General features: G+C 44.6%; 1 protein-coding gene across 1 annotated transcript in view; it reads left to right on the plus strand.

Moving 5' to 3' along the window:
- The window catches only part of arhgap28 (Rho GTPase activating protein 28), a 163,421-nt gene that overhangs the window by 85,442 nt on the left and 62,383 nt on the right, over positions 1 to 15,596 (plus strand). Inside the window, exons 2-3 of the mRNA XM_078535969.1 lie at positions 325 to 521; positions 7,059 to 7,276. Coding sequence (XP_078392095.1) covers positions 344 to 521; positions 7,059 to 7,276 — 396 coding nt within the window. The 5' untranslated portion in view covers positions 325 to 343. The remainder of the gene's footprint in view (positions 1 to 324; positions 522 to 7,058; positions 7,277 to 15,596) is intronic.

Here is a 15,596-nt window from a genome sequence, read left to right on the forward strand (position 1 = left end):
GCTGGTTGCAGGGTTCATGCGGAGAGTGATTTTTCTTTTTTTTTTTGGTTTGATTGTTCTCTGCCCAAGGGAGCACTTTTACAATTCCCCAGAAGAGACTGAGAACTCACCATGGGGGGGAATGGTGGAGCTAAGAAAAAAAAGGTAAGCAATTTCTCCGTGCAAAATGAATAAGGACGTCTTGTGCCCTGCTAATCCAGGAATCAGATATAGATGTGACTGTTTGCATTTTGACCCTGTGGGCGGGCACCAGCTGTGCGATATTCTCTGTGGTGCTGTATGCAGTCAAGGCTTCCAGTTAAAAGGCCCGTTTATTCTCCGCAGGAAGCTACATTTCAGAAGGATGAGCTCATCTGTTTCACGAGAGCTGCAGTGTCCGCAGGTATTTGGCCGGTCCATATCTCAGGAATCTGTGGAGAGCTCCTCGATGGAGGACTTTTGGAGTGAAGTGAGGAGCATTAAGGAGAGCAGTCAGAATGGACAAGAGGAACAGAACCTAGTGGAAGCCAAGACACCTGATGGTGAGTGATAGTGAGCCTCCTAGTGATCAGTGAGATGTGACATTTAACCCATCAGCAAAAAAGGCCCTGATAATTTATAAAGCGGAGCTTCTTTGTACACCAATTAAGTGGCCATTATGTAACTGCAACTAGCATTGGAAGACATGTTGACATATAGATAGAAAGCTGTTACAATAGTAAAACGCCAAGTCCCATTAACACAGAATCGCTGAAAGAAGACATTTTGTCGAATCTTTTCATCTTGCACTCATCAGGACAATCGCAAGAATACCAATGTCAGGGGAAGTAACAACTAAACACTGTATACTCTTCTCATCCAGTCGAATGCCGAAAAGCTTTGACAAATTGTCTTTTTTCAGCAACACTCAAGTTTTGTACTACCAAACGACTATTTAACATAGCATCATTAACATGGAGCAAAGTCTGAGCAATTCATTGGGATAAGCTATGTATCACGTTACTCCTGTACATTCTCTGTTTTATTATTAATGTATAAAACTAGGATTACTAAGTTGAGGAGCAGCAGTTACTTATGACTATTGCATATTTTAAAATGTGGTTATATTGCAGCATGTGGCTACTATTATCATGAAGCAGTGTTTGGTACTTCCAGGTTGATTACTTTAAGTTCATTTGCATTTGTTTCTGTCACATTCTTCAACTATAATGGAGGGAATTATTAATGACTGGAACTAGCTCATTGGCTGCAATATGTCATTTTGATTTGAAAGTTTGTGTTCTTCCACTCTGTCCTGAGTTGTATATATTCTGCACCCTTGTAAAATGTGGCATAGGTGTGCTCGTGCATCACTGCAGAGATTTTAGAATTCTGATTTCTCGGGAGCTCATTGCATAAACATGCTGCATGCTACGGTATTGCAGGTCACAAAGATGCCAATTTCAGCTTGTCTTCAGTGCTGCGTTTACTAATCTCAAACTGGGCAAAATGCACTTAAGGGGAAACTAGATAAGTTCACGAAGGAGAAAGGAAATTATGTTGGGGTTAGATGAAGTAGGATGGAAAAAGGCTCATGTGGGTCTGAATGGCTTGATTCTGTACTGTACACTCAATGTAATGGTAGGGGCTGTACAATTGGCCCAAGTAGCAATTGCATTGCTTGGTTACCATTCACTGACTTCTGATGGAAGCTGTGTGTATGTGAGTGCCAGGTAAGTCTTTCATGATGGTTGAAAATGCTGCTGTTTTTTGCTGTTTAGGGTCACATGTAAAGAAGGGCTGCTTGAACTAGGCAATGTAGGGCTATCAGCTTCTGTAGTGGTGTACCCTAGCCTCTTCAGAAGGGAGTTCTATCCTCAGATTAGTCTTATGATATTGCTGAATAATGTACAGTAAACAAAGCCGAGGTTTAAACATTAGCCAATGCTCTATCTAGAATGGATCAACCTACATAATCGTCTGTAGGTGGAAGTTAATGCTTTGGAAGAGGGCGTTGCCTAATACAAGAATCCATGAAGAGCCTGTGGGAGTTCAATGGGCTTGTTTGGGTTCAGTGGGCTTGTTTGGTTGTGCCAGTTCAGCTATATTATCTTGAACTGGAGCAATTACAAATTGTTAGCATCAGTCACACAGGGCAAGTGGGGGCATTCATGAGAACCATTAAAGTATCGAGGAAAGCAGAGATCTAGAAACTGATTGTGAGGTAGTGTTTCCCCAGAAACAAATTGATCTTCCAGCTCCTTTACTAGAGCTTATTTACTTAATATGTGCTTCACTTCCCCACCTCCATCCATCTGAAGACCCTGATTCATGTTGGACTCCCCCAGAACTATTACCCAATGAATGAATAGCCATTCACTTGCTAATCATGAAAGGGCATCAGAGCCAAGGTCAATCCTTCACTCCTCAGCTGATGTTTACATGCACACTCACTCACAATACATACATTCAACAATGCTGATCTGATTGTGGCTGCAACTCCACATTCCTGCCTACCCCCGATAACCTTTGACTCCCTTATTGGTCAAGAATCTATCTACCTCTGCTCTAAAAATATTCAATGACCCTGCTTCCACTGCTCTCTGGGGAAGAAAGTTCCAAAGACCCACGACCCTCTGAGAGAAAACAATTCTCCCCATCTCTGTCTTAAATTGGAGACCCCTTCTTTTTAAACTGGGTCCCCTAGTTCTAGTCTTTCCCACAAGAGGAAACATTCTTTCAGTATCCACCCTGTCAAGTCCCATCAGGACCTTATGTGTTTCAATAAGATCGCCTCTCATTCTTCTAAACTTCAATGGATACAGGCCCAGCCTGTCCAAACTTTCCTGATAAGATAACCCTCCCATCCCAGGTATCAATGACAATTATCACATGGGTGCATTGCATTCCTCACATTGAACAATTGAATGTTTTGCAGTAAGACAGGAAGCAAGCGATAGTAAAAAATGAAGGCAGGGTGGAATGAAAACACATTGAAGAAATAGGTTCTGAAGAATGAAGACTGAGTGGTAGTGGCTTAGAGAAATGGGAGACAACTCCAAAGAGTGACTGAAGGATTGAATTCCAGTGACATAATTTGAACAGTTAGTAATACAGAGCTGGGGGATAAATGATTGATGTTAAGATCCCAGCTGCTGTTAATACTGAGCAAGTCAGATTCCAGAGTGAAACCTGGCTTGATAGATCCTAACTTTTTTTTGGAAACCTTGGAGGAAAGTTACTGAACAAATACACAGGAGCCTGCTGATTATTTTTTTAAATACAAAGAATAATATTAATATTATTAAACAAGAAAAGTGAACTATATTACACCAGACAAAAAGGTTGGAAAAGATCTCAATACAAATGCAAGAAGACACTTCAAATTTCCACAATTCCTTTACCCCAGCAATATCTTTACAGAAACATAAGCTAGTGAAGAGTTACCACTAGTTTCACACAAAGGCTTCTCACTTGGGACTGGTACCGTTGCAAACAGTTTCTTACGATGAAGTCCTAAGTATTCACTTGATGCTTCTTACCTAACTCATGTCTCTCCCTGGAACACCAAAAACTGCACTCTAAACTCACTGTTTCTTCAACTGCAGAGCAAACAAATGAGTTCTCTAAATTCAGTCTTCCAGTAGCGCTTCTGCTAAACTGATCACTTTAATGAGACCCATAACTGATTATTCAGTTAACTACTCTCCCATGAGCCTTGCTGTCGTTCTTCTCAAAAAGCTTCAAATCCCTGTCTTCTCTCTCTGAATCACACACACTGAACACCCCCTCTCTACTCCTGTCTTTTCCATGTCTGTGTCCCTGGATCACTGTAGGCAACAGTAAAGCATTTCTACTTGGTGATTTTTTTGCCGAATCACTGATTGTTCAATCCCTTTTCACCCATTTCTTTAATGTCAGGTTACAACTGAGGTTGTAAAACCTCATTAAAATGTACATATACAAACAAACCCCCAAAAGACCTCACCTTTTAGTCACAAATCTATCTGGACACCCAGGCACCAAGGCTCATGAACAAAATTTAAATGAAACTGAAACCATTTTTACCTTTCTTAGCACACAAATACACATATAAATTCAACTTAAAATTATACATTGTTCATAATACTAGTCACTGATGGGGGACTGGAAGGCAGTGGATCTTTGCAGGGCTGGGTTTACTGGTACGCGGAACTTAATGCATGAGAGCATTCTGGCCACAGAGTTTGAGATTAGTTGAGGTTTGTGAGGTTGAAGCCAGTGCATTTGAAAAATTAATGGTTTGGATGATGAAGGCATGGATTACCTTCAGTAGATGGTTGGGTGCATCGTCCCATTCCCCAATTTATAGATATGAGGTTATCTGCATAGGTCCCTCACCCCATCCCAATCTGATATCAGCTAAATCAGCAGAGACTGGGGATTGGACACTGCACCTTCCTGCTCTCTCTGAATCAGGTCACACATTGCACAGCCTTTAAAAACTGAAACATTGAAGGAGCCCTTGTTAAAATATGAAGCCATTCGCAGTTTTGGGGATTGTTGACATGCCTCCTATAGTTGAGATAATGTCCAAATGTCATCGATTGGATTTATTGGCCAATTATGACTTCTTTTGCCTGGCATTAACTGGATGGTGTAAAAACAGAAAATGCTGGAAAAACTCAGTGGGTCTGGCCTTTTATCTTGTTCCACCTGCTCCATCCCTCTCAAGCAGTATAAAATCCATCACATTTCTGCTTCTTTTTAGCTCTGAAGAAGTGGTCTCAAAACGTTAACTCTGTTTCTCTCTCCACTGATGCTGCCAGTCTTGCTGAGTTTTTCCAGCATTTTCTGTTTCTATTTCAGATTTCCAGCATCCACAGTATCTTGCTTTTACTATATATCAACTGGGCGGTAATGTCCTCAGAATTGGGTTGCTGGGGCTACCTAAACTCAGGCAATATGGCCAGCTCCATTTGGAAAGGGTCTTTCCACTGGTGTCCAAAGCCCCTGCCTGTTTTATCTAGTCAAGAGGCTCCATTTAAATATGGAAATAAGTCTCACTTATGTGTGCTACATTAGGTTGGAACTGGTTAGTGCCAGCACAGCACAGCCTCTGTACAGTTCCAGAAGCAATAGAACCAAAGAGGCCCGCTAAAAGTGTTGTATTCCTTTAGTGATCTGCAGAGGAATAAGTAGTAGCTCCTCTGGGGCCCAGAACAATTATCTGAGTTGCTGCTGTTCTGGGACCCCCACCCTTCATAATCGCAGCCCCACTCCACAACCTGCCTTGTTGCCGATTGCCCTGGTTCATTCTTGAGGCTTCAATACAACAATGCACAGTGGACACAGTAGCATAGTGATTAAATTAAGACTAGTAATCCTGGTGACATGCGTTCACTTCCCATCATGGCAGCTCGGGAAATTAAATTCAATTAATTTAATAAACCTGGCATGATATATCAGTAATAATGACCGTAAAACTACCTGGAAAAACAAAGAACAAATAAAAGTACAGCACAGGAACAGGCCCTTCGGCCCTCCAAGCCTGCACCAATCATATTGCCCGTCAACTAAAACATTTTGCACTTCCGGGGTCCGTATCCCTCTATTCCCACCCTATTCATGTATTTGTCAAGCTGCCTCTTAAAGACCACTATCGTACCTGCTTCCACCACCTCCTCTGGCAGCGAATTCTAGACACTCACTACCCTCTGTGTAAAAAACTTGCCCCGCACATCTCCTCTATAGTTTTCTCCTCTCACCTTAAATCTATGTCCCCTAGTAATTGACTCTTCCACCCTGGGAAAAAGCTTCTGACTATCTACTCTGTCCATGCCACTCATAATTTTGTAAACTTCTATCAAGTCGCCCCTCAACCTCCGTCGCTCTAGTGAGAACAATCCGAGTTTCTCCAACCTCTCCTCATAACTCAGCAGGTCTGACAGCATCTGTGGAGAGAAAGACAGAGTTAACGTTTCGAGTCCGTATGACTCTTCTTCAGAACTACCATGTAGTAAAACTACCTGGTTGTCAACTAAAAACCCTTCTGATTCACTAATGTCCTTGAGGAAACAAAATCTGCCATCCTTACCAGGTCTGGCCAATATGTGACTCCGGACCCTCCACAATGTGGTTTACTCTTTACTTCCCTCTAAAATGGCCAAGTATGCCACATTCAAGAAATGCCACTTATGCCACTATTCAAGAAAACAGCTCGCCACCACCTTCTCAAGGGTAGATAGGGATGGACGATAAATGCTGCCCTTGCCAGTGACTTCCGCATCCTGTGAATGAATAATACAATTGCCTGTTTGGTGCACCAAACTTGCAAGATTTAAATGAGGCTGGGTCTCAAAATTGCGGTGAGCCTCTTCACTGCTAGAACAGATGGACCACAGCCATTGGCCAATCACTGGAAAGTCACAATAGTCCTCCTTTTCGTTTAAATGAATCGTAAGATTTAGCCATAGAATGTATTCCCCATCCTTACTCCAGCGGTAACATTCCTTGGCAAGAGATTTTGTCAATAGAGTTCTGAATTCCATCCTCCAGCAAAGGATTGCCTGTGTTTACTCTCCCAACTGCCTTGAAAATCTGATAGTTTTCAATAAAGAGGGGTGGAAAGAGGCTTTGTGGAGCATAAGCTGTGGTATAAACCAGCTGGTCCAAATGGCCTGTTTCTGTGATGTACATTCTTTGACAGCACTTTCAAAACCCACGACCTCTAGAAGGATAAAGGCAACAGATGCATGGGAACACCACCACCTGCAAGTTCCCCTCCAAGCCACACACCATCCTGACTTGGAAATATATGGCCGTTCCTTCACTGTGGCTGGGTCAAAATCCTTCCTAGCAGCACTGGGAGTGTGCCTACACCACATGGGTTTCAAGAAGCCAGCTCACCACCACCTTCTGAAGGGAAGTTGGGTATGGGCAATAAATGCTGACACCCACATCCTGTGAAAAAAGTTTTAAAATTGTGTAACTATACAGATAGTGACTAAATGCCTGCATATCCCTAAGGTTCACTTTTATTCTATTTCTTCGCTCAACCTCCTGGTCAGATTGTTGGATTTTCCGCTTTAATAAATGTGACCTTGTGTTGCCTTTTGCAGAGGGAGAAATGGAAGCGGAGTGGCTGCAGGAGGTAGGCCTGTCCACCCTTGTCTCGGGTTCCGCTGGAGAGGATGGGATGGCTCTGCTGTCCACACTGACCCGAGCACAGGCTGCAGCTGTCCAGCGGCGACTAGACACTTACACCCAAACCACCCGGAGAAAGAACAAGCAGCCAGTCCGAGACGTTCGAGATGTGTTTGGTCTTACGGACTCTCCTGTAAGTAGAAAGAAAGACAGAATTGCAATTGTATATCATTTTTGACAACCTCAAAGCACTCTGCGTAACAAATTAGTTTTTAAAGTATGCCACTGTTGTAATGTGGGAGATATGGTAGCCAATTTGCACACAGCAAGCTCCTACAAACAGCTATGAACAGATAATCTGTGTTTAGAGAAGTGGGTTGAAGGATAAATATTGGTCAGGACATTGGGGATAACACCTCTGTTCTTCAATGCCATGGAGTCTTTTACATCCAACCTGAGGAGGCAGATTGGGCCCAGGTTTCATGTTTCTGAAATATCGAACCTCTGTCAGTGCTGCACTCTGCTGCAGTGTCAGTCGATGTTCAGAGCTCAAAGGCAGGATTTAGGCCCTGATATTGGGCAGGAGCTGAGTTGGGAAGGCACGTAATTCTACCATCCTTCCCTCGAGCCATTTTCCCAGAAGCCGGATTGAGTCTGACTGCAGGTCCTGCGCCATCGGAAACACGGCAGCTGCCTGGTGGCAGATCGGGGTGGAGGGGGCAATGCTGCAGTTTGGCCTGTAGGCCTTCCCCCACCCACCTTGTTACAGTTACAGCCGTAGGCTACCCTGTGAAAGGGGCACGCCTCCATAATGGCGGTCCGGAAGCTGTGGCCATCTTTTACTTCAAATATTTTAAAATTCTCTCTCCCTTACCTGCAAAGGCAGGCTGCAGCTCCTTTGGTGCTGAAGACCCTCCTATTTGTCCTCCAGCTTCGAGAGCGCGCCAGACAGCGAGTGTGCCCCCTGGCCATTAATTGGCCAATCCAGAAAAAATCGATGTCGAGTGACTACTCCCGACATGGTGCGGTGTTGGGACCCTGCACCTGACCCTGATGTCGAGTCTCCGCAAGTCTCTGGAGTGGGACTTGAACCCTCAACCATCTGTCTCAGAAGTGAGAGTGTCACTGACACCACGTCATTGTTATTGGAACATGTGCAGGTCAACTTGATGGTGAAGGGCTACACATTGTGAATAAATCGCGATGGCTGTTTAAGGCAGTAGGTTTCGTTGTGAATGAATGCAGCAGCGAAGGACTTAATCCTTCGCCCACCACATGTGTCTTTGTGTAACCAGGGCTGGCTAGCTGTAAAAATATTCTCATACTTCCCCAGTGACTCGGTTGGTTGAATGCACCACTCAGCGAAGGTTGGGATCTGCTGCTGCCTGTGATACTAATAGAGGCATAGGTTTCAATCTTAACTGCCAAGGGCAGGTGGGCTTGGCTCATGTCATAGGCTAAAGTGCAAAGAACCTGAAAAAGGAATCCAATGCGACTGGGACCTGACCAGTTCTGGCTTTAGTGAAGGTGGGAGGAACGTGGCAACCAATCCACTCGAGGGAAACAGTCAGTCATTTTGTAATGAGGCTCCCTGCTTTTATTTTAATGGTAATTCAACTTTACACCACAGGCTGCCTGCTGTCCCTGGCCTCTGGAAACCCAACAGGTACAAGGAGGTGAAAAGGGCTAAATCCTTGAGGTAAATGTCTCTACAGCACTGCTTGTGGGCCAGGGGGAGCAGGAGTGTTCCCTCCATGCTGAACAAGCTACCCAGTAAACAACAGTCATCACTCCCACTGCCCCACCCCCCCCACCCACTCCTCCACCCCCCTGACCGCCCCACAACCCCACCAATCGCTATGATCTGTCCGTTTGCCTCCACAGTTAAAAACTGCATGGAACTCATCTCCAGGCTCAAATCCAGAAGTATGAAAGTTATAGTGATTCTTTATAAAATACTGGTTAGGCCTCAGCTAGGAGTACTATGTTCAATTCTGGGCATCAGACTTGGGAAGGATGCCAAGGCCTTAGAGAAGGTGCAGGAGAGAATTATTAAAATGGTATTGGGGATGAGGGACTTCAGTTATGTGGTGAGACTTGGTTCCCCCATTGAATGGCTGAGATGGTTAAAGGAAGATTTGATAAAGATGTTCCAAATTATGAATGGGCTAATAGAATTAATAAAGAGAAACAGTTTCCAGTGGCAGAAGGTTTGGTAACCAAAGGACACAGATTGAAGGCCATTGGCAAAAGAATAAAAGACAAGATGAGGAAACTTTCCTTTACAGAGAGTTGTGATGATAGGGAATGCATTGTCTGAAAGTGTGGTGGAAACAGATTCAATAGAAGCTTTCAAATGGGGATTGGAATATTATTCAAGGGGAAAAAATACAGGATTATAGGGAATGAGCAAGGGAGTGACATTAATTGAATAGCTCGATCAAAGAGCCATAACAAGCACAATGGGCTGAATGGCCTTCTCCTGCGCTGTATCAGATTCTCATGACTAATCCATGAGGTTTGATGAGTTTGCAGTAAGGGTGTGATCATGCTCTGTGAGCTTTTCCACTGGGGAGTGAGGTTAAATTGGTGTGGCATCTTGCCAAGATTCCTGAACAAAAACTTAGAGAACTGATGTGATTCGAAGACTGGAGGAACCCTCCACAAGGGAAGGATGACAGTTGAAGTTTTGTAACTGGAAACCTTACTGCGATCACTACATCAGACCCTGATTTTGTTTTCTTATCTTTAAATAATGCCTGGTAATGGTGTCATCCTGCTTGTGATAAAAAGCCAGTAAAGCGTAATGGGTCAATCCAACAGTGCTCCAGATGTAAATTCATCTTAGGCAAAACAGGCTTCGATGGGAAAGGAAACTGGCGGAGGGTGAATCAGGCTGCAGATTCGCAATCCGTGAAAGGTTTTACTTTCCCTTGTGCTGTTTATAAAAAGCTTGTGTTTGTGGAAGGGGGAGGGGAGAGTGGGGGAGGGGAAGAAGGGAAAAAGAAAGAACTTGCATTTACGTAGCACCTTTCTTGATCACTGGACATGCGAACGCATTTTCCAGCCAATGGAATAAGTTTAGAAGTATATTCCCCGGTGCAGAAAATAATGACATATGACAGATCCACTCAACCTGTTATGAGTTGATTGCATAATTCCTGATGCTGCCACAACCCAACAGTTGGAACATCAAATTGAAGAAAATTGTAAGTGTGGTTTTCATTTTAAATAAAATTCCTCATAACGTTGAAGTGCAGTGAAGGGACCAGGATCATGGGAAACAGCATTATTCCGGATGGCAGCCTTGATTAGGCTTCAGGAAGTGACCTGTCTGGGTCGTTCTGGCAGTATTTTCACACTAACATAGGGACACTGCCCTGGGAGCTCAATGCAATTTACAAAAGAAATAGAAACAAAGATGCAATAATTCTGAAATAAATTAATATTGAAAACGTTTTCGACAGTGTTCATAATCTCAATGCATACGAGTTTGATATTTTTCTGTCCTTACTTAAGGCTCACTGGAGTGTAGCTGTTGAACCTGGGGATTTGTAGAATCCAGCTACCATTATTATAATAATATCTTACAGCAAGCTCTCAAAATCTTTGACCTAGAAGTTGGCTTGCTGTTTCTGCATCCCAGATCGCTTTGCTGCTGCACCCCATTTAGTGCCTTGACTCACCTTCCAAGGAATAAGTTGCTTCCTTTTTTCATCCCATCAAGATGGACCACCTCGCAATTTGCTATCTTGAATTTCATTAGGCATATATCTGGCCACTCTGCAAGTTTGTTTATGTCTCCCTATATTTTGGTGCAGACCTCCATATGCGTGAGCTATAGCCCCCAAATTGACATCATCTGCAAATTTTGACACCAGCCGAGTCTTAGTTGTTTATTAATATGGTGAATCTTGAAAAGTTCAAAACGATCAACACCATCTTTCCAAGGAGACCAAGCACAAATTTCCTCAACATTTTCTGTTAACATACATTCCGAAAACCCAGAATCATGATCGCTTCTATTCTCGAGCAATGATGTTTTCTGTGTGGTGGTCACCTAAAGAAAGCAAGGCTTGCATTTAGATAGTGTTATGGCACATCAGTTGGTAAATGCTGAGTTGTTCAAATCCCAGAGGGAAGATTGAAACAACTCCCACAACTATTTTACAATTTGTATTTATTGTGGGATGTGTTCCTTGAATTAAGTAGTAGTAAAATCACTGAGTCTTATAGGGTTTTTACAAAACTAAGTTAGAATCATAGAGCTATACAGCACAGAAACAGGCCCTTAGGCCCATTGTGTCCATGCTGGCCATCAAGCCCCTATCTATTCTAATCCCATTTTCCAGCACTTGGCCCGTAGCCCTGTATGCTATGGTGTTTCAAGTGCTCATCTAAATACATAAATGTTGTGAGGGTTTCTGCCTCCACCATCCCCTCAGGCAGTGTGTTCCAGATTCCAACCACCCTCTGGGTGAAAGATTTTTCCTCAAATCCCCTTTAAACCTCCTGCCTCTTACCATAAATCTATGCCCCCTGGTTATTGACACCTCCGCTAAGAGGAAAAGTTTTTTCCTATCTACCCTATCTATGCCCCTCATAATTTTGTATACCTCTATCAGGTCCCCCCTCAGCCTTCTCTGCTCTAAGGAAAACAACCCTAGCCTATCCAGTCTCTCTTCATAACTGAAACGCTCCAGCCCAGGCAACATCCTGGCGAATCTCCTCTGTACCCTCTCCAGTGCAATCACATCCTTCCTATAGTGTGGCGACCGGAACTGCACACAGTACTCCAGCTTGGCCTAGCTAGTGTTTTAAACAGCTCCAACATAACCTCCCTGCTCTTATATTCTATGTCTCGGCTAATAAAGGCAAGTATCACATATGCCTTCTTAACCACCTTATCTACCTGTGCTGCTGCCTTCCGGGATCTATGGACATGTACACCAAGGTCCCTCTGATCCTCTGTACTTCCTAGGGTCCTATCATTCATTGTATATTCCCTTGCCGTGTTAGTCCTCCCAAAATGCATCACCTCACAGTTCTCTGGATTAAATTCCATTTGCCACTGCTCTGCCCATCTTACCAGCCCATCTATATCGTCCTGTAATCTAAGGCTTTCCTCCTCACTATTTACGACACCACCAATTTTTGGGTCATCTGCTAACCTACTGATCATACCTCCTATATTCATGTCTAAATTATTAATGTACACTACAAACAACAAGGGTCCCAGCACCAATCCCTGTGCTACACCACTCGTCACAGGCTTCCAATCGCAAAAACAACCTTCGACCATCACCCTCTGCCTCCTGCCACTAAGCCAATTTTGGATCCAATTTGCCAAATTGCCCTGGATCCCATGGGCTGTACCTTCTTGGCCATTCTCCCATGCAGGACCTTGTCAAAAGCCTTACTGATGTCCATGTAGACTACATCAACTGCACTACCCTCATCTGCATAGCAAGTCAAATTTGTTAGACATGATCTCCCCTTGACAAAGCCATGCTGACTATCCCTGATTAATCCCTGCCCCTCCAAATTGAGATTAATCCTGTCCCTCAGAAATGTTTCCAATGCCACTGATGTTAGACTCACTGGCCTGTGCATCCCGACGTCATCGCGCAGTCTCACGATATCACCACCTTCAACACCTCTTTGTCCTTCTGTCTGTGACATCATTTGGTTATCTCCACCTATCACTGGCTTCTTGTCCCAACAACCCCTCCCCCCCTCACCACCCCACCCTCCCAAACCAGCTTATATTTCACCCTTTCCTATTTTTACTTAGTTCTGATGAAGGTTCATGAGGACTCGAAATGTCAACTGTGCTCTTCTCCACCGATGCTGCCAGACCTGCTGAGTTTTTCCAGGTATTTCTGTTTCTGTTTTTGCAGTGTTTTATGAACTGTGGATGGCAGATGAAAGCAGGGCAGATTTAAAAAAAAGGACACTACAAGGATGTGCTGCAGATTCACTGAGTGCAGTGCAACATGGGGCTGACTTTTAGGAAATCCCAGCCACTGACTGAGGGCAATGGTCATCTGAAGTGAGAAAATGGGCAAAGGGCTTTGAGTGAAAACAATGAACCAGCGTGGAGGCAAGGTGTGAGAGAGAGAAGAACCCATAATGTCAGATCAACAGGACACTCCCCACTTCCTGAAAGGTGATTCAGGTTTGTGGTAGACAATGGGCAGGTTTTTCCAGTCGGCTGCAGGCAGGTTTGCAGCGGGGAGGGGCCCTGTGGGCACTTTTCTCACCACTTACCCGCCCACCGGGGATTTGACCACAATTTAACTGTCAGTGGGCGAGGTCTCATGCTAATTGAGGCACATTGGAGGCCAATTCATGGCCACTCATGGGCCATTTCCTGCCTGATCACAATTTTTAGGTTGTCGGGAGGTTGGCGATGAGTGGGAAGCCTGGCAGGTAGGCCCACTTGGGCCTTGGGTGGGAAAGGCCCCCTTCAGAGACCGCCCAACATTCTGTCCACCTCCCCAGCTCCCCCCCCCCCCCCCCCACCACCCACCCCACACACACTGTGGCATGTTCCCTCCCTCTTGGCCCTCAACCCCTCACAACCCCCCTTTCTTGCCCCCACTGAGAAGAACCCCCCCTCAACCTACCTGTCATCAAGCTCCAGGCTCTTCTTTGCTGGGACAAAATGCAATCCCAGCAGTGGCCACCACTCCTAATGGTTCTGCTGGGACCAGAGAAATGTCAACCAATCGAATTGGCCGGCAGCTCTGGGAGGTGGGACTTCCCACCCGCAGATGGGGATTGAAGTCTTGTCCTGAGCCACTTAACGCTTTGCCAAGTGCTAAATGGCTGCCGGTAGCCCACCGGAGCAGGGGTGGGTTTCAGGGGACATTTTTTGGCGGCAGGATGGTAAATTCCACCACCCATGAAATCCTGCCCCATACCATGTCCAAGCCTGCATGATAACTGATGCACCCATCAGCCATATATTCTGCTTCCTTCATTGTTGGTACTATCATTGCTCGAGCGCAAGAGATGCATCATTGCAATTGTCTTAAAAGATCGTTTGAGTCAGGTTGCATGGCATATTAACCATGCTTCTGAACACAGAACAGAGATAACGTGGGCAAAAGAAATGAAAGGGACAAACAGCAAGAAGGGTAAGACATGGGGTAAGACAGACAGCTTTAAATAAAAGACAGCAAGAGCATGAAAGTGAAAGGAGTAACTACCATCCTTAGCTGGTCTGACTTACATGTGTCCCCAGACCCATAGCAATGTGGTTGACTCTTAACTGCCCCCTGAAATGGCCTAGCAAGCCATTCAGTTCAAGGGCAATTTGAGATGGGCAACAAATGCTGGCCTGGCTAGCGATGCCCACATCCTATAAAAGAATAATAAAAAAGGAGAGAGGGCAGCAACAGAGATGGCAGAGAGGGTTGGCAAGAGAGATGGGTGAGCTGGGCAGCAAGGAAAACAAAATCAGGGAAAATTAATGAGCTACGGTGACGATGTATATGGGTGGTTTAGTGTCGGTAGAAATCTAATACATGTCTTTCTACATCACCCAGATATCATCTCTTCTGGGGAATGAATGGAAACTACTTCCTGTGAATTCCTTTTAGTATTTGTCATGCATAAGTACTCTTTGATGTCAAGGAACTCTTACTAGTCGCAGGACAATACCTTTGGTTGCTAAGCATTTGATTGTCCTCTTCTGCCTGTGTGATCACAGGAAGTGTGATCTTTAGGCCTGATTTTAACTCTGGTTGGACATCATGTGGGTGGGAGCAAAATATGTAACAAATCGTCCCAACCTCACCAATGTGCCAGTGGATGATAACTGCACTCGCCAACACCTTTACCAAAATGGCATCTAGCGCATTTTATGTCAGAAGCGTGTGAGCATGCTGTGGACAGCACCTGTAACACCCAAAAATTGGATGCTGGTGAACACAGTTTCTCATTCAAACATAACAGGGGCTCTGGGATTCTGGGCTGATGGTGACATACTACCTGGAGATTTGTACAAAATTCTCTGTGCACAATTACACTGCAAAAATATCTGGAATGCTGTTCCTCTCATTGGTCAGTGGTGAGGGCTGATTAATGAGTATGTCACCCTTAATAGAAATGGGCAGCAAGTTGGCTGACACTGAATGTGACCTCGGTGTCAGCATGGAAGGGGCTGACGCCAAAAACTGAGGGCCACATGGATTTTGATGGCTATTGCACATCCATTCCCATATGGAGTACTGCATCCACCTCAGGGCACCGCACCTCAGGAAGGATATATTGGGCTTGTTGGGGTGGGGGGTGGGTGCAGTGCAGGTTGACCAGGATGAGACTGGGACTAAAAGGGTTAAATTGAGAACAGGCTGCGTGGACTGGACTTGTATTCCCTTGAATCCAGAAGATTACAGGGTGATCACTTCTTTTTTCCTTCATGAGATATGGGTGTCATTGCCAAGACCAGGATTTGTCACCCATCCCCAATTGAATTGGATGGCTTGCTAGGCTAGCTCACACAT

The sequence above is a fragment of the Cetorhinus maximus genome, unplaced genomic scaffold (assembly GCF_964194155.1).
Source record: "Cetorhinus maximus unplaced genomic scaffold, sCetMax3.hap1.1 HAP1_SCAFFOLD_790, whole genome shotgun sequence".
NCBI classification, from domain to species: domain Eukaryota; kingdom Metazoa; phylum Chordata; class Chondrichthyes; order Lamniformes; family Cetorhinidae; genus Cetorhinus; species Cetorhinus maximus.